We start from the raw sequence: 23,474 nt of genomic DNA, 5'->3' as shown, positions 1-23,474 counted from the left end.
GTTAGTGGTCTGAGCTGGGCTGGATGCAGAGGGTGGGGGTTGCTGTCTTGGAGGGCTGGCAGTAACCACACCCTTTTTCCTCTTCTGCCAATATTCTTATATTTTGTGTATAGTTCTTGTGGAAAACTGGTGGTCTCGTATCTCTTTTAAGTCTTTGTGACATTTCCTTTAGTGTCTCCTTCTTCCCACAGTTTGCACTCTGCTTTTTCCTCCCTCTCCCACCAACTCCCAAACGAAGAGTAAGTTCCATGGTAACAAGGATGGGCATTATTTCTAGGTTGCAGACCATGAGCTGGGAAAGGAGGCAGTGCTCTTGGGAGAAACAGCAGAGGTCCCAGGCTTCAAGCTGAAGCCAGCAGAGGCCCAGCAAGTGGGCATGTCCCAGGATGAAGAATTTTGGAATACACACCAGAGTCTACAAGAGCTGCTGATCAGGAATACCCACAAAGAAACTGAGCCCGTATGTGAGAGGGGTAAGGAGCTTCATGTTACTTTCCTTCTCTTGGGAGCTGCGATAGTAATTTAAGCCAGAACACGTGAGCACTTTCTGGTTGCCCTGCCCTGTGGATCTACTAATGCAGCCACTTAGCAATTAGAATGCCCCCCAGCTTATGGTAGAGCAGACCAGTTGTGGTTGAAGGTGGGGGTTGGCCTAAGATACAGAAATCTCCAAACCACAGAACCCTGTTAATAACACTGGGAACTCAGTTTTTTACACTTGATCTTAGCCAAAAGGCTGAGAAACGATTGGAACTCAGTTTTTTAGAAAAGTGGAGAGGGTTGGGCCCACCTTGTCCTCATAAAATACAGAAGGAATTGGAATCAGAAATCGGTTGTCAGTGGCGGAATGTGAAGAAAATTGTGTACCAGGAAAGAAATGATAAATGATTAAAATCTCCTATTGTATACTGGAGTCCCTGAGTATGTCATTTTCAAATATGTTTAAGCTTTGTCTAACTCTGAACAATTTGTGTCATGAGAGGAAAATAAAAAGGGTTTTTCCTTTTGTTAATTTTGCTTATGAAAACTGGCGAATCTGTTTAGAGGCTGGTAGATATTTGGTTCTCATTAACAAAGAGAAGGCCATTTCTGGGCACCATACACTTGTAAAGGTGTCTCATCAATACTGAAAAACTCAAGGTCTTCTGTATTTTAGAAATGAGCCTAGGATATTCAGAAACAGAAGCGAGAGAGATTTCCTGTGGCTCTCCTTCACTCACAGCGGTGTCTGCTCACCGGATCCTAGCCTTTCCTGAGCAGACAAACACCAAAGACTGGACAGTGGCACCTGAGCTCATCTTGTCTGAGTCCCAGGTGAGCTGTGCTTTCCAGCTTCTTAGGGCTGCCTTTCCCTGCTGCCCTTGACCCGTGCTCCCCAGCAGGTGTTCAGAGCTGTTAGTCCAGATGTTCCCCACGATTTTGGGCACTTGTTAGTTGATCCCTTGCCTCCTTCCTTTCTGCCTTCTCACTTTTTAAAAATCAAATGCTGTTAGTTCCTTTTGTGACTGGCTTACCATGCAGTTGATGGCTCAGAAGGTTGGGCTGCTTTTGAAGTGGCAGGTACTGAGCTAAAGCCCATTTTCTTCTCTAGAGCTTGTTGACCTTTGAAGAAGTGGCCATGTATTTTTCCCAAGAAGAATGGGAGTTACTGGATCCTACTCAGAAGGCCCTCTACAATGATGTAATGCAAGAAAACTATGAGACTGTCATCTCTCTAGGTAAAGATTCTCCCCTTCCCTTTGCATAGGAGTGGAGTAATTTGTCCTGTTGTTGGCGTACTGAGAATGCACCCCTGTGAGAGAGTCTCTGTTCTAGTAGCTGACTGGTTCTCAACTAGGTGGTGTGGGCAGGGAAAAGGTATATCCAGAACACCAGGGAGCTTTTTCCCAGTGCACATGATCATTCCTTATCCTAAATCTTGATCCTTCCTGCCTTCTTTCCCTCCAAATTGCTCTTCTCTTAACTTTCCCATCTCCACAAAGGACACCACGATTCACCCAATATTTTAGCCCAGAAAACTTGGTCATCCTTTACACCGATCTTAATCAAACCCCAGTAGTATTACTGTATCACTAGTCCTCTTGGCTCCACCTTCACCATGTAGCCTGAGTCCAACCAAGTCTCAGCCTGCTGTGCTTTTAGCATCGTGGTGTAAGCTAGCGGCATCTCTAACAAGGTCCACCTCAGTACTTTCTATCTGGCACCCCCCGCCACCATTCCTCCCCTCCCGCAGGCTGTTTTCCACACAGCACAGCCAGAATCTTTTAAAAACTGGATCATATCAGGACACTTCTCTGCATCAAAACCTTACTGTGACTTTTCACACATTCAGAATGAATCCAAACTCCTTGTAGAGGCACCCAGGACCCCCCAAATTCTGGCCCCTCCTCACCTTCCTGCCCTCATCTCCTGCCATTCCTACCCTGCTCAGTCCTCTTTAGCCACACTGGTCTTCTTGCTGTTTCTTTTTTTTTAATATATAAATTTATTTATTTGTTTGTTTTTGGCTGTGTTGGGTCTTCATTGCTGCATGCGGGCTTTCTCTAGTTGCTGTGAGTGGGGACTGCTCTTCACTGCAGTGCGTGGGCTTCTCATTGCTGTGGCTTCTCGTTGCAGAGCCCAGGCTCTAGGCCCGTGGGCTTCAGTAGTTGTGGTGCATGGGCTCAGTAGTTGTGGCTTGCGGGCTCTAGAGCACAGGCTCATTAGTTGTGGCGCGTGGGCTTAGTTGCTCCATGGCATGTTGGATCTTCCTGTAACAGGGCTCAAACCCGTCTCCCCTGCATTGGCAGGCGGATTCTTAACCACTGCGCTACCAGGGAAACCCTTCTTGCTGTTTCTTGAACTCACCAAGCTCATTTCTTCCTTTGCATTTCCTTTACTTGGCACACTGGACTCAGTACTACATTTTCCAACATCTCTAATTTTTGTCCAACTCAGGAGAATTCATGTCATGTAAGGAAAAAAACAAGACTTCCTTTTATTGACTTCACTCATGAAAACTGAAGAGAGTCAACTGGGAAACCCATCTTAGGGGCGAGTAGATGCTTGATTCTTGTTTAAAATGAGATAGCCACTTCTAGGTACCACATAACACTTGTAAAGTGTTCCATTTCTACTGAAAGATCAGGATCTTCTATATTTCAGAACTGAGCCTAGGATGTTCAAAGACAGAAGGGAGAGAAATTTCCTCTCACTCTTCTACAGCGGTGCCTGCTCACCAGATCCTAGCCTTTCCTGAGCAGACAAATGCCAAAGACTGGACAGTGGCACCTGAGCTCGTCTTGCCTGAGTCCCAGGTGAGCTGTGCTTTCCAGCTTCTTAGGGCTACCTCTCCCTGCTGCCATTGACCCACACTGCCCAGCAGGTGCACAGAGGTGTTAACCCACATGATCCCCCTCAGGAACTGGGCACCTCCCAGGCTATTTGCTGATCCCTTGCCTACTTCCTTTCTGCCTTCCCACTTAAAAAAAATTCATGTGCTGTTAGTTCCTTTAGTGACTGGCTTACCATGCAGTTGATGGCTCAGAAGGTTGGGCTACTTCTGTAGTGGCAAGTCCTGAGCTAAAGCCCATTCTCTTCTTTAGAGCTTGTTGACATTTGAAGAAGTGGCCATGTATTTTTCCAAGGAAGAATGGGAGTTACTGGATCCCACTCAGAAGGCCCTCTACAATGATGTAATGCAAGAAAACTATGAGACTGTCATCTCTCTAGGTAAAGATTCTCCCCTTCCGTTAGCATAGGAGTGGACTAATCTATCCTGTTGTTGGCGTACTGAGAATGCACCCCTGTGAGAGAGTCTCTGTTCTAGTAGCTGACTGGTTCTCAACTAGATGGTGTAGGCAGGGAAAAGATCACCAGGGAGCTTTTTCCAAGTACACATTCCTTACACTATTTGGAATTCTTGATCTCCCCTTCCCTCCAAACTTGCCCTTACATCTTTCCCTTATCATCTCCGTAAAAAGAATACCCACTCATCCACTTGCTCAGAGCAAGAAACATCCGGTCATCCTTTACCTTGATCTTGCCATAATACCCCACTAAGTCTAATACATCACTCTTGGCTCCACCTTCACAGGGTAGCCTGAATCTGATCATGTCTCAGCTTATTGTGTTAGCATCCTGGTCTCAGCCAGCAACATCTCTATCAAGGTCCACCTCAATACTTTCTAACTGGCACCCACTGCCACCACTCCTGCCCTCTCAGTCTGTTTTCTACATGGCAGCCAGAGTCTTTTAAAAACCTGATCAGATCATGACATTTTCTGCTTCAAAACCTTGCAATAACTTCTCGTAACGTTCAGAATAAATCCAAATTCCTTACCAAGGCTCTCAGGACCCTCCAAAATCTGGCCTCTCCTCACCAGCCTGCTGTCATGTCCTGCTACTCGTGCCCTTGCTCTGGCCTCTTTGTTCATACTGCTCATCTTGCTGTTTCATGGACTTGATGTGCTCATTTCTTTCCCCTTCCCTCTGCCTGGCCCACGTTTCTGCCACATGGTAAAATTCTTATTTTAGGGTTCTGCTCAGATATCACTTTCTAAAAGAGGCTTTTCATACAACCTTATCTAAAATATCTTCACAGAAGCAGAATCTTAAATGTTCTCTTACCCTGCTTTAGTTTTCTTCAAAACATTTATCACTTCCTGACATTTTATTTGCTTGTTTATTAATGTTAGATTGTCTCACTCTGCACTAGAAGATAAGCTCTGTGAGATCAGGGGGCTTGGCTTATTCACCACTGTATCCTTAGCACATAGAGGGTGTCTGGTGCACCATAGCCACTCAGCACATATGTATTGAATGACTGAGTGATGAATACTTTCCATACTTGGCAATATGATTTAGAGAAAGTCCACTAAGAAATTCTGGTCTGTTTCCTCCACCTGGATGTGAACCAGTGAGCTATGGGAATGGTAGAAATCTTTCCTGATCCAGTGTCTAGTACCTGAGATCTAAATTGAAAGTTGCTATAGTATAACAGGAATCACTTGTGTTTATGATACCCAGCCCACTGACCTTCACATTGACTCCCCTAGACCTGGCCTTATCCAGTATGAGTCTTCCTAAAGACTTAATAGGACCAGGTATATTTCCTACAGCCTCTGCAGTTTGGTCCTACCTTAGTAGAGTATGGGGTATTCTTGGTAGCAGAAGATGGGGATCATGCACCGGATTCCCATGCCCTATATCCTTTTCATTGGTCCAGCTTAGGTTTATTTCTCACTCTCTACTTTGCATATCCACCCACAAATGAAGTATGTTATGAACCTGATACCAGATATGAGTCTATCCATTTAACCATCTGGTGTTGCAAACTGTTAAAGTATCCTTTGCTCTTCCTGAAATAGTCTGGAATTAGTGGACTATTGTTGTTACCAATCCTTGACCTCAGTTTTTCCATCTCACAGCATTATTTGTGCTCCCCAAACCTAAAGTGATCTCCTGTCTAGAGCAGGGGGAAGAGCCGTGGGTTCAAAGATCCCTGGAGTTCAAGGACAATTCTGGAGAGCTGCCTACAGGTAAGTACACCATGGGAAGAAAGGAAATGTGCCTTAATAGGAACTTTTACAAGGGCTTAACATTTTACACTTCTGCTTATCTGTTTTTTTAAAAAATTAGTGTTCATCCAGTTTTTCTCTTCATTACTGTGGCTTTCTTGCTCTGTCATATAGTTAGCTGTTTCTTATGTTTATTCCAGCAGGGCTAAAGCTCAAAAATGACACTGAAAATCTTCAGCCTCTATGTCTTTCTGACTTAGAAATACAAGTACCAGTAGATATAGCATCAAAAAAGGCCAGATTGAAAGTCCCCCAGAAAACAATGGGCAAAGAAAATCATGGTGATATGCATAGGGTGGGGAAATGGCACCGAGATTTTCCAGTGAAGAAAAAAAAGAAACTTTCAACCTGGAAACAAGAGCTGCTGAAACTTATGGATCTTCACAAAAAAGAACGTGCAGGAGAGAAGCCTTTTAAATGCCAGGAATGTGGGAAAAGCTTCAGAGTTAGCTCTGACCTTATTAAGCACCAAAGAATTCACACTGAAGAGAAACCATATAAATGTCAGCAGTGTGATAAGAGGTTTAGGTGGAGTTCAGATCTTAATAAGCACTTAACGACACACCAAGGAATAAAACCATATAAATGCTCATGGTGTGGGAAAAGCTTCAGTCAAAATACAAATCTACACACACACCAAAGAACTCACACTGGAGAGAAGCCCTTTACATGTCATGAATGTGGAAAAAAATTCAGTCAAAATTCCCACCTTATTAAACACCGGAGAACTCACACAGGTGAGCAGCCTTATACCTGTAGCACATGCAGGAGAAACTTCAGCAGACGCTCAAGCCTTCTTAGACACCAGAAACTCCACCAGTAAAGGGAAGCTTGTTCAGTGTCCTCAGTCTGAAGAAATTCACCAAGTGGAGCTGGACCTTAAAGTTATGAAAAGTACAAAATTATGAAGCATGAAGAATTTTTCATCAGTGGAATTTTTCATCAGGAAACTTTGGGAAATAAACATGTTTCACAGAAGGAATCAAGGTTGAGTCTGCAGGGAATGTGTTAGTAGTTGTACTACTTGCTGTTTTTACTAAAACTTTCAGGGATTTCCTTAGCAGGAGAGGTGTTTGAAGAACATTCAGAGTAAAGGGAAAAGCTGTTTTGGGACTGTATTTGGCAGAATAGCAAATGCAGCTTCAAATAGTGGATGCAGCCATGAATTCTTCTGTGGTCACAGAGGTGAATATTGTTGGTTTGCATTGATTTCCCCAGCCACTCTTAAACATACATGTTAGAAACATTTGTAGCATGGTCTTCCAAAACAGAAAGCAATAATATGATGTTTAATTGCATACCATTGTCTTCCAGGTTTACCAATTTCAGTAATCTCATGGGCAGAAATGAATTCTAATGTAAAATTTTTGAAGAACCAAATTGGATTTTCTTAACTGTCCCATCATCGGGTACTGTTCACAAATTTGGACATTGTTTGAGTTCCTTTTTTAACTTTTTAGCAAATTCAGCTCTGGAATACTATTAGTACAGTTTTTACTGTGATGAAATCATATTCACTTCACCAATAGGGAATCTGCCCAGGTGAACTAATCACTATTGTATGCCTCTCTGGTGGTGGATGGAAAAGGGAGAACACCTCTAAGAAGGAGATAATATGGAAACGGGTTGGAATCTTTAGCCATGTAAAGAAGAATTTTCTCGAGTAAAAGAAACTAGACTGTTTACTTACGTCACAATATCAATAGGATAAAACAGCCATAAAAATGAGCACTTTTCCAAGGTCTAAATGGAAATTAATGGCAATTCAGGATCACCTTCTCAGGTTTTTATCTGTTTGCATTTTAACTTGGCTTTTGTATGTCATTAAGAACAAGGAGGGCTTCCCTGGTGGCGCAGTGGATGAGAGTCTGCCTGCCGATGCAGGGGGACACGGGTTCGTGCCCCGGTCCGGGAAGATCCCACATGCCGCAGAGCGGCTGGGCCCGTGAGCCATGGCCGCTGAGCCTGCGTGTCCGGAGCTCCGCAACGGGAGAGGCCACAACAGTGAGAGGCCCACATACCGCAAAACAAACAAACAAAAAAAGAACAAGGAGAGGGTTATATTTGTCTGGGAACTGGAGTGTTTACTGCACCAGGATCCTATGGGTCACAGGGCATGTTACTCTGGGAATCCAGTGAGCAGGAGACCAGTTCCCAAAAGCAAAGATTTGGGAGAGGATGCTGAGTGGTAGGCAAGGACGGACAAATACACATGTATGTTGGTTGACTTACATTGTAACTGTTAAACAGGAAGGGTCATCCTTCTGTTTTCTCCATCGTATCATGTAACAGCCTTAGTGTACACATTTGATAGATTGCAGAAAATCTCTGTAGGCTGTGGATTTTCTTGTAGCTCCACCTTTTATCTACAACAGTGATGCAGATGTGTTCCTGATAGAGCATCTAGGTGTAATCAGGAAAGGAGTTAAACAAGGAAATAAGAGATCCAGAGGCTTGTTAAGACCCCATAGCTAGTGGGTCTGTTGGCTGTCACTTAGCTGCATCAGTCAGGCCTGAGGGCAGGATTAACAGGACTGATCTGTATGTTGTTCCTGCCCAGCCAGCCTGGATGACATTGTATTGTGTCTATTTCTATTTCTAGCTTGTAAAACATTCCTGTTTCTTGATTGGTTACTGAACCACTCTTAAATCTCCAGTTTCCATATGAAATAGAGATAACACTCAACTCAGGGTTTTTCTGGGGATTAGAGGGGTTGATGAAGGAAAAGCACCTATCGGCCTGGGAAATAGCAGGGTCTCAGTCAGTGTGCGTGTCCTTCCCTTTCCCCTGATCCCCAGTGGTGTGTTGGGTGGACTGACTACATTAAAGGAGCAGATGCATTTGTGGCTGTTGCAGCTCCTTCCAGGAGCTGAGCACTCGTGGTGGTGGTTTGCTCGGTTGATTTGGTCCTTGGCTTCAGTGCTTTATGGTGTAAGTCACCTGAGGTTTTGGTCTGCCGCTTTCAGCAGGATTTCATTTTCTTCTCTAAGATAACTGTACCAGTATACCAGTGTGCTTATTTTTTAAGCTCGGCCAGCTCTGCAGCTCTGGTCTGCATAGATCTTACCCAACAGTCTCAGCCTTACACCCCTGGGACTCTGTTTCTTCTCCCAAGTTATACATATGGATTTCTTGCTGACATTACATTCATTCATTCAATTTAATGAGGGCCTATTATGTACCCAGGTAGTCTTCTAAACTAAGGATATAGTAGTGGACAAGGAGACAAAATGCATATCCTCATGGAGCTTGTATCCTAGTGAACAGTAAGAAGGGAGTGGTTAGACATTTTTCTCCTCGCAGTTACACAGGATCCTGAGATAGTTTTGAGCAGTAGGTTGTCTGCAGAACTCTCACTTCTCAGCTTAAGCATTTATTTTTTGGTGCAGGACTCTCTAATGCTGTCTTTTCCTGCCTCAGTCATATAAGCACATACAGAGAGAGGGGTCACAAGTCAGAACAGTCTGGAATGCCGAGCCCCCCACATTGTGGAGGGGTATCTGTTCTAGAGAGTCTCCCAGACCTATAATGGACTCTGTAGGAATAAGAAGTCAACTTTTGTTGCGTTAAATCACTGGGATGTTGGTGCTGTGTGTTTCTGCAGCATAACGTGGCCTGTCTTGTTGGAAATGCTAGAACAGATCCAGCACTTGCTGGATGACATATGTAACCCAGCAGATGTTGACAGTCTTCTTGAAATAGGAGAGATGTGAACCTTAGGATGAAACTAACACCATAGAAGGCAGAGCAGAGTGATAAATACTCAGGTTTTAGAGACACCACTGAGCGGTAGGATCAAGAATCACCTGACACCTAGAATTGCCCAGGACTTTTTAGCGACACAAATCTATATGTTTCCTCTTACTGTTTAAACCAGAGTGATTGGGGTTTCTGTTCATTGTAACAGAAATCATTCTAATACATAGAACAATAACTGATTTAAGATAATATATGTAGGAGAGAAACAATGTTCTTATATATGCCTATTTAAAAGCTTTCATTATGGGGCTTCCCTGGTTGCGCAGTGGTTAAGAATCCACCTGCCAACGCAGGGGACACGGGTTCAAGCCCTGGTTGGGGAAAATCCCACATGCTGCAGAGCATCTAAGCCTGAGCGCCACAACTACTGAAGCCAGCGTGCCTAGAGCCCATGCTCTGCAACAAGAGAAGCTACCGCAATGACAAGCTTGCGCACTACAACAAAGAGTCGCCCCCACTCGCCGCAGCTAGAGAAAGCCTGCGAGCAACAATGCAGCCAAAAATTAATGAATTAATTAGTTAAAAAAAACTCATTACAGAAATTATCAACATATTTAAAATAAAGTAAAATGACAAGCCCCTATATAGGCTTTAACAATTTTGCTAAATTTCGTCATTTATCCCCTCCAGTTTTTTTTTTTGCGTCTATTGAGTTGATCATATGGTTTCTATTCATCAATTTGATAATATGGTGTATCGCATTGATTGATTTGCATACATTGAAGAATCCTTGCATCCCTGGGATAAATCCCACTTGATCATGGGGTATGATCCTTTCAGTGTGTTGTTGGATTCTGTTTGCTAGTATTTTGTTGAGGATTTTTGCACCTATATTCATCAGTGATATTGGTCTGTAATTTTCTTTTTTTTGTAGTATTTTTGTCTGGTTTTGGTATCAGGGTGATGGTGACTTCATAGAATGAGTTTGGGAGTGTTCCTCTGCAATTTTTTGGAGGAGTTGAGAAGGATGGGTGTTAGCTCTTCTCTAAATGTTTGATAGAATTCACCTGTGAAGCCATCTGGTCCTGGACTTTTGTGTGTTGGAAGATTTTTAATAACAGTTTCAATTTCATTACTTGTGATTGGTCTGTTCATAGTTTCTATTTGTTCCTGGTTCAGTCGTGGAAGGTTATACCTTTCTAAGAATTTGTCCATTGTTTCTAGGTTGTCCATTTTATTGGCATAGAGTTGCTTGTAGTAGTCTCTTAGGATGTTTTGTATTTCTGTGTCTGTTGTAACTTCTCCTTTTTCATTTCTAATTTTATTGATTTGAGTCCTCTCCCTCTTTTTCTTGATGAGTCTGGCTAATGTTTATCAAGTTTGTTTATCTTCTCAAAGAACCAGCTTTTAGTTTTATTGATCTTTGCTATTGTTTTCTTTGTTTCTATTTCATTTATTTCTGCTCTGATCTTTATGATTTCTTTCCTTCTGCTAACTTTGGATTTTGTTTGTTCTTCTTTCTCTTGTTCCTTTAGGTGTAAGTTTAGATTGTTTATTTGAGATTTTTCTTGTTTCTTGAAGTAGGCTTGTATAGCTATAAACTTCCCTCTTAGAACTGCTTATGCTGCATCCCATAGGTTTGGAATCGTCGTGTTTTCATTGTCATTTGTCTCTCGGTATTTTTCGATTTCCTCTTTAATTTCTTCAGTGATCTCTTGGTTGTTTAGTAACATATTGTTTAGCCTCCATGTGTTTGTTTGTATTTTTTACGTTTTTTTCCCTGTAATTGATTTCTAATCTCATAGCATAGTGGTCAGAAAAGATGGCTTGATATGATTTCAATTTTCTTAAATTTACTGAGGCTTGATTTATGACCCAAGATGTGATCTATCCTGGAGAATGTTCCGTGTGCACTTGAGAAGAAAGTGTAATCTGCTGTTTTTGGATGGAATGTCCTATAAATATCAATTAAATCTATCTGGTCTTTTGTGTCATTTAAAGCTTCTTTTCCATATTTATTTTCATTTTGGATGATCTGTCCATTGGTGTAAGTGAGGTGTTAAAGTCCTCCACTATTATTGTGTTACTGTTGATTTCCTCTTTTATAGCTGTTAGTAGTTGCCTTATGTATTGAGGTGCTCCTATGTTGGGTGCATATATATTTATAATTGTTTTATCTTCTTCTTGGATTGATGTCTTGATCATTATGTAGTGTCCTTCCTTGTCTTTTGTAACATTCTTTATTTTAAAGTCTATTTTATCGGATATGAGTATTGCTACTCCAGCTTTCTTTTGATTTCCATTTGCATGGAATATCTTTTTCCATCCCCTCACTTTCAGTCTGTATGTGCCCCTAGGTCTGAAGTGGGTCGCTTGTAGACAGCATATATATGGCTCTTGATTTTGTATGCGTTCAGCAAGCCTGTGTCTTTTGGTTGGAGCATTTAATCCATACATGTTTAAGGTAATTATCAATATGTATGTTACTATGACCATTTTCTTAATTGTTTTGGGTTTGTTTTTGTAGGTCCTTTTCTTCTCTTGTGTTTCCCACTTAGAAAAGTTCCTTTAACATTTGTTATAGAGCTGGTTTAGTAGTGCTGAATTCTCTTAGCTTTTGCCTGTCTCTAAAGGTTTTGATTTCTCCATCGAATCTGAATGAGATCCTTGCCAGGTAGAGTAATCTTGGTTGTAGCTTTTTCCCTTTCATCACTTTAAGTATATCATGCTACTGCCTTCTGGCTTGTAGAGTTTCTGCTGAGAAATCAGCTGTTAACCTTATGGGAGTTCCCTTGTATGTTGTTATTTTTCCCTTGCTGCTTTCAATAATTTTTCTGTGTCTTTAATTTTTGCCAATTTTATTACTATGTGTCTCAGCATGTTTCCCCTTGGATTTATCCTGTATGGGACTCTCTGCGCTTCCTGGACTTGAGTGGCTATTTCCTTTCCCTTGTTAGGGAAGTTTTCGACTATAATCTCTTCAGATATTTTCTCAGGTCCTTTCTCTCTCTCTTCTCCTTCTGGGACTCCTATAATGTGAGTGCTTCTGCATTTAATGTTGTCCCAGAGGTCTCTTAGGCTGTCTTCATTTCTTTTCATTCTTTTTTCTTTATTCTGTTCTGCAGCAGTGAATTCCACCATTCTGTCTTCCAGGTCACTTATCCGTTCTTCTGCCTCAGTTATTCTGCTATTGATTCCTTCTAGTGTAGTTTTCATTTCAGTTATTGTATTGTTCATCTCTGTTTGTTTGTTCTTTAATTCTTCTAGATCTTTGTTAAACATTTCTTGCATCTTCTCGATCTTTGCCTCCATTCTTTTTCCGAGGTCCTGGATCATCTTTACTATCATTATTCTGAATTCTTTTTCTGGAATGTTGCCTATCTCCACTTCATTTAGTTGTTTTTCTGGGGTTTTATCTTGTTCCTTCATCTGGTACATAGCCCTCTGCCTTTTCATCTTGTCTGTCTTTCTGAATGTGGTTTTTGTTCCACAGGCTGCAGGATTGTAGTTCTTCTTGCTTCTGCTGTCTGCCCTCTGGTGGATGAGTCTATCTAAGAGGCTTGCATAAGTTTCCTGATGGGAGGGACTCCAGTTTTTTGTTTTTTATTTTGCTTGGAGAGAGTGAGTTGGTTGTTTTGGACTATTTAAAGCCAATCTCAGACATTATGACATTTCATGCATAAATAGTTTCATTATAAGAGATAAACAATTCTTGACAGTCTCTGCCCTAAATCATATTTGAGAACGAATTCTCAAAGAAGAATTCTCCCTCTTATGGAGGCCTTCTCTCCACAAGAGGCAAGCTTAATAGAGAACGTGGGAGCTTCCTTTCCCTCCCTCAGAGGGCAACCAGAACTTGACCAACAACTTCTCAAGGTGACCTTGTAAGAGGACCCTCTTGGTCTCCCCACTGGGGTATTCATTTATGAGAACAACAGGCAACCCAACCAAATACTTCATAATGAGGGTGGTCCAGAAGGAATACTAGATGCCTGTAATGATCAGACCAACTTATTAGTAAGCTGAAACTACATGATCAACTGCTAACTTTTAACAAGCATCAGAGTGATTCATGCATTAAGAGTTCAGTGGTAGTAGTTAATTGTTGGTTTTCTGGAAGCCACTGAAGAACAAAATAATAATAGTAAGTACTCTCTAACATGTTCATATAGGACATTTCCCCAGGAGCTCAAAGTGTCCTCATTTACCTACTTTCATTGGTTTTCATCTTTATTTTTCTTGAAATAATGTGTAAATGAATACTAAAAAATTAGAATTTATTGTAATTCACTTCCCTCTAAGCATTCCTGCTTGATCATATTTTTTTCTTAGTATTACCCATCACATTTACCTACCCATCACATTTAACTAACTGCTAAGATGAAAAATGAAGCGGAAATTTAATACTCCTTTTCTATTTCCTTCCTCATTTGGTGCCATACTTCCTCTTCATGAGGAATTTTCTCTTCTATTTTTTGGTTGGTGTCCACCCCTTACCTTGATCCTCTTCTGGTGTTTTTCTAAGGTAATTATTTTGTGCTTCAATACCCAGTGCTCTAATAGTCTAGAAGTGTGGTATAACCTGCTTTGAAAGATCCCTTTATGGCCAATTTAACTTACCATACTTTATCATTTATAAATATCGACTTAATCAACAAAGTGTATTTGCAACCACTATTCTTGGTGCCATAAACTAGTGTTTATCACCTGCAGTTCCCAAATTGACACATTAACCTGCTGCCAAAAACTGGTTCCATCTTTATCTCTACCTGTGGATGTTTGCTTCCTAAAACTTTCGGAGAGATATGCACTGGGAATGTTCATTTTTTCATTCAACATTGGGCAAATGTTTATTGGGCACTTTCTATGTGCCAGGCATTCTTTTACGTGCTGAGATTTTCACTTAGCCTTTTTGCTTCTAAAGAATGCTGGGGTTAGAAGGAGGAGGAACCTTCCCTCATGGTCCAATGGTTAAGACACCACGCTTCCACTGAAGGAGGGCACAGGGTTCCATCCCTGGTCAGGCATTCCCGCAAACTGTGCAGCACATCCAAACATAAATAAATAAATAAAGCTGGACTGAGGATGAAGTGGGCATTCTCTAGGCTCCTGTACATCATTTAAACAATTTGTATATTTTTGTTATTCATTTGTTTAGCAGTTTGGCTTTCCATGGTCAGTTTCCCACTCCATCTTATCTTTTTTTTATATATATAAATTTATTTTATTTTATTTTATCTTATTTTTGGCTGTACTGGGTCTTCGTTGCTGCACACAGGCTTCCTCTGGTGCGGTGAGCGGGGGCTACTCTTCGCTGCTGTGCACGGACTTCTCATTGGGGTGGCTTCTCTTATTGCGGAGCACAGGCTCTAGGCGCGCGGGCTTCAGTAGTTGTGGCATGTGGGCTCAGTAGTTGTGGTTTGAAGGCTCTACAGCGCAGGCTCAGTAGTTGTGGCGCACGGGCTTAGGTGCTCTGCAGTATGTGGGATCTTCCCAGACCAGAGTTTGAACCCATGTCCTCTGAATTGGCAGGCGGATTCTTAATCACTGCGTCCCCAGGTAAGTCCTAGATACATTCTCAGTAAGATATTGAGACAAAGCAAACTCCTATGAAAATTTAGGCACTTTAGTATATAAGCAATTATATCCTATTTGCCAAAAGAGTTTTGTTTGTTTGTTTGTTGTTTTGGCTGTATCACATGACATGTGGGATCTTAGTTCCCTGAACAGGGATCAAACCTGTGCCTCCTGCAGTGTACACATGGAGTCGACCACTGGACCACCATGGAAGTTCCAAAAGGTTTTTTTTTTTTTTTTTTTTTGGCTGCCTTGGGTATTTGTTGCTGTGCGTGGGCTTTCTCTAGGTGCAGTGAGCGAGGGGCTACTCTTAATTGCAGTGTACAGGTTTCTCATTGTGATGGCTTCTCTTGTTGCAGAGCATGGGCTCTAGGCGCACGGACTTCAGTAGTTGCAGCACGTGGGCTCTAGAGCTCAGGCTCAGTAGTTTTGAAACACGGGCTTAGTTGTTCCACAGCATGTGGGATCTTCCTGGACCAGGGCTCGACCCCGTGTCCTCTGCATTGGCAGGCAGTTTCTTAACCACTGTGCCACCAGGGAAGACCCAGCGTTTTTTTTTTTAAGCCTGTTTTCAAATTTTTATAACCATCAACCCCCAAACAATCAGCAACTTCATTTCAGCATTACTTGGGGACTTCCCTGGTGGCGCAGTGGTTAAGAATCCACCTGCCAATGCAGGGGACATGGGTTGGATCCGTGGTCCGGGAAGATCCCACATGCCATGGATCAACTAAGCCCATGTGCCACGACTACTGAGCCTGTGCTCTAGAGCCCGCGAGCCACAACTACCGAGCCCCCATGCCACAACTACTGAAGCCTGCGTGCCTATAGCCCCGTGCTCCGCAACAAGAGAAGCCTCTGCAATGATAAGCCTGTGAGCTGCAGCGAAGAGTAGCCCCCGTTCGCTGCAACTAGCAATAGCCCGTGCACAACGAAGACCCAACACAGCCAAAAATTAAAAAAAAAAAAAAAAACTATTAAAAAAATTTTTTTAAAAAGAAGTATTACTTAACACTACATGAAAGATACTCAATAGTAGAGAATTTAATATTGAAGGATTTGAATAGAATTTCTCCCAATAAGATATACAAATGGCCAGTCAGCATATAAAAAGGCAATCAACATCATTAGCCATCACAGAAATTCAAATCAAAACCACATTGAGGGAAATGCTCCAAGCAAAAGACACAAGCTCGCTGCATGGATACAAAAACAAGACCCATATATATGCTATCTACAAGAGACCCACTTTAGACCTAGGGACACATACAGACTGAAAGTGAGGGGATGGAAAAAGATATTCCATGCAAATGGAAATCTAAAGAAAGCTGGAGTCACAATACTGATATCAGGTAAAATAAACTTTAAAATAAGAATGTTACGAGAGACAAGGAAGGACACTACATAATGATCAAGACATCAATCCAAGAAGATATAAAAATTATATATGCCCCCAACATAGGAGCACCTCAATACATAAGGCAAATGCTTACAGCTATAAAAGAGGAAATCTACAGTAACACAATAATAGTGGAGGACTTTAACACCTCATATACACCAATGGACAGATCAGCCAGAAAATTAATAAGGAAACAAGCTTTAAATGACACAATAGACCAGATAGATTTAATTGATATTTATAGGACATTCCATCCGAAAACAGCAATTACACTTTCTTAAGTACACACAGAACATTTTCCAGGATAGATCACATCTTGGGTCACAAATCAAACCTCAGTAAATTTAAGAAAATTGAAATCATATCAAGCAACTTTTCTAACCACAATGCTATGAGATTAGAAATCATTTACAGGGGAAAAAACATATAAAACACAAACACGTGGAGGCTAAACAATATGTTACTAAATAACCAAGAGGTCACTGAAGAAATCAAAGAGGAAATCAAAAAATACCTAGAGACAAATGACAATGAAAACACGACGATCCCAAACCTATGGGATGCAGCAAAAGCAGTTCTAAGGGAAGTTTATAGCAATACAATCTCCTACTTTAAGAAACAAGAAGAATCTCAAACAGTCTAACCGTACACCTAAAGGAACAAGAGAAAGAAAAACAAACAAAACCCAAAGTTAGTAGAAGGAAAGAAAGATCAGAGCAGAAATAAATGAAATAGAAACAAAGAAAACAATAGCAAAGATCAATAAAACTAAAAGCTGGTTCCCTGGTGGTCCAGTGGTTAGGATTCTGTGCTCTCACTGCCGAGGGCCTGGGTTTGATCCCTGGTTGGGAAACTAAGATCCTACAAGCCACCAAGAAAACAAAACAAAAAATCAACCAAACAAAGCACATTGAGATACCATTTATCTCCCCTAGCATGGCTATAATAAAAAAGATAATAACACGTGTTATCAAGGATGTGGAGAAATTAGAACCATCATACACTGCTGATGGGAATTTAAATTGTTCAGTCACTGTAGAATACACTCTGTCAGTAACTGCAAAATTTAAACATTACCATTTGGCCCAATAATTCCACTGCTAAGTATATACCCAAGAGAATAGAAATCTTGTGTCCACAAAAAACCTTACATATGAATGTACATAGCAGCCTTATTCACAATAGCCCCAAAGTAGAAAGAACCCAGATGTCCATCAACTGTTATATGGATGAATAAAAAGTGGTATATCCATACAATGGAATATTATTAGCTAGAACAAATGAAATTCTGATATATGCTACAACATGGATGAATGTTGAAACATGCTAAGTGAAAGGAGTTAGACATAAAAGTCACATGTTGTATGAAATATCCAGAACAGACAAATCTATAGAGACAAAGTGGATTAGTGTTTTCCGGGACTGGAAGCGTCAGGGGGTGGAGGTTGACTGTTAAAGATACAGAGTTTCTTTTGGGGTGATGAAAATGTTCTGGAATTATATACTGATGATGATATGTAAATATACTAATAAACCACTGAATTAAACACTTTAAAAAGGTGAGTTTTATTATATGTGTCTTATATTGCAATTTAAAAATTGGCAGGGACCTAAGCAGGTATTTTATTGTGGTTTTTTGTTTTGTTTGTTTGTTTTTTTGTTGTTTTCTATTGTGGTTTTGATTTGCATTTCCCCAATTACAAGTAGGCTTCCAGGGACTTCCATGGTGACACAGTCGTTAAGAACCCGCCAATGCAGGGGACACGGGTTCCAACCTTGGTCGGGGAAGATCCCACATGCCGCAGAGTAACGAAGCCCGTGCACCGCAACTACTGAGCCTGTGCTCTAGAGCCTGCGAGCCACAACTACTGAGCCCACGTGACACAACTACCAAAGCCTACGCGCCTAGAACCCATGCTCCACAAAAATAGAAGCCACCGCAATGAGAAGCCCGTGCACGGGAACGAAGAGTAACCCCTGCTTGCTGTAACTAGAGAAAGCCCGCGGGCGGCAACGAAGACTCAGTGCAGCCAAAAATAAAATATAAATAGATAATAAAATTAAGAAAAAAAAACAAGTAGGCTTGCAGGTAACTAATAGTAGCAGGTGGGACAGGGAAGAAGACTGTGGACAAGAAAAAATGAAAGATTACGTAAAAGCTTTGAGAAGGAGTAAACTAATTTAGGAAGACTTTTGTGGAGGCAGGGATTAGGTGGCAGAGTGGAGAACCAGTAATACAGGAAAAAAAATGTATAAAGATAGGAAAGGCTCGAGAAAAACTTAGTATTGGGGTTCCGGCTCTGGGTAAGTTGTAATAAGCATGCTTCACCTTTTCTCTCACATAGAAAACAAGTCTAAAACCTGGATAGAATGCATGGAGCAGCTATTTGAGAACTTCAAAGCGTCAATAGCAGCAGGTGATTTGGAGAACAACAGTAGAATTCAAAGTACCACTGAACTGATGCTGAGTTTATATAGGATTTTTAAAAAATTAATTTTTGTCTGCATTGGGCCTTTGTTGCTGCACGCGGGCTTTTCTCTAGTTGCGTCGAACGGGGGCTACTCTTTTTTGTAGTGTGTGGGCTTCTCATTGCAGTGACTTCTGTTGCGGAGTACAGGCTCTAGGTGCGCAGGCTTCAGTAGTTGTGGCACACGGGCTTAGTAGTTGTGGCTTGCATAATGGTGAGTTTACAAGTTATATTCTCTGATATTCCTTTACCTCAACTTAGCACAACTAGAAACCTGGAAGTGAGCACTGTAGCAAAGATGGAGACAAAGTACAACATTTATTTATGACAAAAATTCTAAGAAAACTAGGAGTAGAATGGAACTTCTTCAACTGGTAAAAGAGCACCTGTTCTTTTAAGTTAATTTATTTATTTTTATTTTGGTTGCACTGTGTGGCTTGTGGGATCTCAGTTCCCTGACCAGGGATTGAACCCAGGCCACGGCAGTGAAAGCACCAAATCCTAATCACTAGTTCACCAGGGAACTCCGAAAGAGTATCTATATTTTAAAAACCTATAGTCCATATCACATTTAACTGCAAAGACTGAATGCTTTCCCTCTGAGATAAGGAACAAAACAAGAATACCCACTTCTGCCACTCCTGTTTAGCATTGTACTGTAAGGCTTGGCTAGTCCAATAATGAAAGAAAAGGAAATACAAAACATCCAGATTTGAAAGGAAAAACAAAACTGTCTACTCAGATGACATGATTTTTATTGTGGAAAATCCTAAGATGCTACCAAAGTTTCTAGAATAAGTAAATTTAGTAAGATCACAGGATACAAAGTAAGCAAATAAAACAAATTCCATTTCTATACACTGGAAACAATATAATTTACAATAGCTTCAAAAAATGAAATATTTAGTTATAAATCTAACAAAACATGTACAGGATATGTATGCTGAGAACTATAAACCACTGGTGAAATAAGTCCTAAGTAAATGGGAAGACATACCATGTTCATAGTTTGGAAAGACTCAACATAGTAAAGATATCAATTCCCCAGACTGATCAATAGATTTAATGCAATGTGGAAAGATAAACGAATTCGAAGAGCCTAAATAGTTTTGAAAAATAAGAAAAAAATTTGAAGGAATTACAACACTTGATTATAAGACTTTCTCTAAAGCTACATTAATCAAAAGAGTGTGGTCTTGGGGACTTCCCTGGTGTTCTAGTGGCTGAGACTCCACGCTCCCAATGCAGGGGGCCTGGGTTCGATCCCTGGTCAGGAAACTATATCCTGCATGCCTCAGTGAGGATCACATGGCAACGAAAGTCCTGTGTGCCACAACTAAGACCCTGTGCAGCCAAATAAATAAATATTTTTTTCAAAAAAAGAGTGTGGTCTTGATAAAAGGATAGACCCACAGGTCAATGGCATAGAATAAAAAGTCCAGAAGTAGACCACATAAATACAGCAAGTTAATTTTCATATGCAATTTTTTTTTTTTTTTTTTTTTTGGCTGCACTGCCCTGCTTGCAGGATCGTAGTTCCCCAAGCATGCATTGAACCTGGGCCCCGGCAGTGAAAGCAGAGTCCTAACCATTGGACCACCAGGGAATTCCCATCATATGCAATTTATAAACAATTATATAAAATAAAATTACATAAAATAAAATTAACCATTTTAAAGTGAACAATTGAGTAACACTGAGTACATTCACAATGTTGTGCACGTCTATCTAGTTCCAAAATATTTTCATCACACCCCTCCCGATAAACCCCATATCCATTAGGCAGTTACTCCCCATTTCCATTTCCCCACAGTGCCTGGAAAATTACAAACCTGCTTTTTGCCCCTCTGGATTTATCTATTCTGAATATTTAATATAAATGGTATCATACATTTATTATTGGGCCTGAATTTCTTTCACTAGCATAATGCTTTTGAAGTTCATTCACATTATAGCATGTATCAATCAGCACTTCATTCCTTTTTTGGCTGAATAATATTCAATAGTATTGATTTATTACAATTTGTTTATCCATTCATCTGTTGATAGACATCTAAGTTGTTTGTAGTTTTGGGGTATTGTGATAGTTCCTCTGTAAACATACATGTACAAGTATTTTCTGGGGTACCTGTTTCCAGCTCTATTGTGTTTATACCCAGAAGTGGAACTGTAGGGTCATGTGGTAATCCTATGTTTAATTTTTGAGGAACAGTCAAACCTTTCTATAGTTGCTGAACTGTTTTACATTCCCACCAGCCTTGTACAGGGTATCCAATAAGTCTACATCCTTGACAACACTTGCTATTTTCTGTTTTATTATTATTATTTTTGCCATCTAAATGAGTGTGAAGTGGTATTTTATTGTGGTTTTGATTAGCATTTTCCCAGTGACTAATGATGTTGAGCATCTTTTCAGATTCTTCTTGGCCATTTCTCTTCTTTGGAGAAATGCCTATTCAAGTCTTTTGGCCATTTCAAAATTGGGTTGTTTGTCTTTTTGATTTTGAGTTGTAGGAATTCTTTATATATTCTGGATATTAAACCCTTATCCTATGTATGATTTGTAAGTATTCTCCACCCTTTTACACATTTTCTTTTCACTTTTCTGATAATGTCCTTTGATACACAAAATATTTACATTTTGGTGATGTCCAATTTATCTATTTTTTTCTTTTGTTGATTTTTGCTTTTGGTGTCATATATAAAAAGCCATTATCGGACTTCCCTGGTGGTGCAGTGGTTAAGAATCTGTCTGCCAATACCAGGGACATGCGTTCAAGCCCCAGTCTGGGAAGATCCCACATGCCACGGAGCAACTAAGCCCGTGCGCCACAACTACTTAGCCTGTGCTCTAGAGCCCGCAAGCCACAACTGCTGAGCCCACGTACCACAACTACTGAAGCCCACGTTCCTAGAGCCCGTGCTCCGCAACAAGAGAAGCCACTACAATGAGAAGCCCGTGCACCGCAACGAAGAGTGGCCCCCACTCACCACAACTAGAGAAAGCCTGTGCACAGCAGTGAAGACCCAACACAGCCAAAATTAAAATAATAAATTTTAAAAAAGACATTATCAAATCCAATTTCATTAAGATTTTCTCATATATTTTCTTTGGAAATTTTATAGTTTTAGCTCTTATATTTAGGTCCTGGATCCATTTTCATGATATATTTTTTGGCCTTGCCACACAGCATGTGGGATCTTAGTTCCCCAAACAGGGATCGAACCTGTGCCCCGTGCAGTGGAAGCACAGAGCCTTTACCCACTGAACCTCCAAAGAAGTCCCTCATGAATTTTTGTGTTTGGCGTGAGGTAGGGGTCCAACTTGTTTCTTTTGCATATGGCTATCCACTTGTGCCAGCACCATTTGTTGAGACTATTCTTTCCTGCTTGGAATGTTCTTGTAGCCCATATTGAAAATTGTTTGGCCATAGATATATTGGTTTATTTTTGGAGTTTTAATTCTATTCTGTTTGTCTGTATATCTGTCCTTATGTCAGTGCCACATTATTTTTATTACTATAGATTTGTATTATTTTTTGTAATTGGGTAGTGTTTCTCCTCAAACTTTGTTCTCTTTTTCAAGACTGTTTTGGTTAATCAACATCCCTTGCAATCCCATATTAATTTATATTGTAAAAGATTATTGAAATTTTGATATGGATTGCATTGAATCTGTAGATCGCTTTGGGAGAATTGCAATATTAACAATGTTAAGTCTTCCAATCCTTGAACACGAGGTGTCTTTCCTTTTATATATGTCTTCTTTAATTTATTTTAACAATGTTTTATAGTTTTCAACGTACAAATCTTTCATTCCCTTGGTTAAATTTGTACCCAGGTACTTTATTCTTTTGGATGCTGTTGTAAATGGAATATTTTTCTTTATTTCTCTTTCATATTATTCATTGCTGCTGTACAGAAACACAACTGATTTTCTATATTGATCTTGTCCTGCAACCTACTGAATTTGTTTATTATCTTTTGTAGTTTTTATATGAATTGTTTTTTGTTTTGTTTTGTTTTTTTGCCCCACAGCGCAGCATGCAGGATCTTAGTTCCCCCACCAGGGATCACACCCCGACCCTTGACAATGAGAGTGTGGAGACCTAACCAGTGCATTGCCAGGGAAGTGCCTGGGGTTTTCTATATGTAGGATCATGTCATCTCTGAATAGAGGAAGATTTATTTCTTCCTTTCCTATTTGAAGGCCTTTTATTCTTTTTCTTGTCTACGTACTCTTTATAGAACCTCCAGTATCAGTGATAACACTGAGCAGTTTTCTCTAAGCACTGGCACATACATTGTCTATCTTGAGCCTTACATTGTTCCTGCCAGCTATTATATTTATTTTATAGATGATGTAACGAAGTACTAGAGAGATCCACTGGCTACCACAGCTGACTATCTGCAGAGTAAACCAGGGTGCTCAAGTCTTTAGGGTCCTAGTGTTATGACCATTCTAAGGTATATGACCGTTCTTGCTGCCTCCCTTTTTAGAAGGCAGGTTAACTGGATGGCTACATTGACAGGAAAGAGAGAGAGGAACATAGCAGAGTCTGATTGTGGGAAGAAGCAAAGGAAGAGCAGTGCTTCGTTGACAGTGCTTCGACAGCAGAGTAGCACTGCTGTCGTTGTCACATCTACAAACAGGGTATGAGCCCAGATGGTGCTGGTGCAAAGACCCTTCGAAAAAAGAGAAGCTGAAGCGCCTGTCAAGCAGAACAGCAGTAACCAATAGGAGGCATCAACAAACGCCCAGATCTAAGGCC

General features: G+C 40.7%; 1 protein-coding gene across 11 annotated transcripts in view; it reads left to right on the top strand.

Annotated features, from left to right (window-relative positions):
• The window catches only part of ZNF75A (zinc finger protein 75A), a 44,944-nt gene that overhangs the window by 3,666 nt on the left and 17,804 nt on the right, over positions 1-23,474 (top strand). For 6 of the 11 annotated variants that reach the window (XM_082857900.1, XM_082857902.1, XM_082857891.1 and 3 more), the window contains 5 exons: positions 278-473; positions 1,157-1,314; positions 1,592-1,718; positions 3,145-3,296; positions 3,585-3,711. In XM_082857900.1, the coding sequence (XP_082714026.1) occupies positions 278-473; positions 1,157-1,314; positions 1,592-1,718; positions 3,145-3,296; positions 3,585-3,711 (760 nt within the window). Of the gene's footprint in view, positions 1-277; positions 474-1,156; positions 1,315-1,591; positions 1,719-3,144; positions 3,297-3,584; positions 3,712-5,408; positions 5,520-5,698; positions 14,337-23,474 lie in introns of those variants that run through there. The other 5 variants (XM_082857897.1, XM_082857896.1, XM_082857892.1 and 2 more) reach the window with 5 other exon arrangements.

The sequence above is a fragment of the Leucopleurus acutus genome (genome assembly GCF_964270905.1).
Source record: "Leucopleurus acutus genome assembly, chromosome: 16".
NCBI lineage: Eukaryota > Metazoa > Chordata > Mammalia > Artiodactyla > Delphinidae > Leucopleurus > Leucopleurus acutus.
The sequence above is the reverse complement of the archived record's forward strand: the minus strand, read 5'-3'. Positions and strand labels throughout refer to the sequence as shown.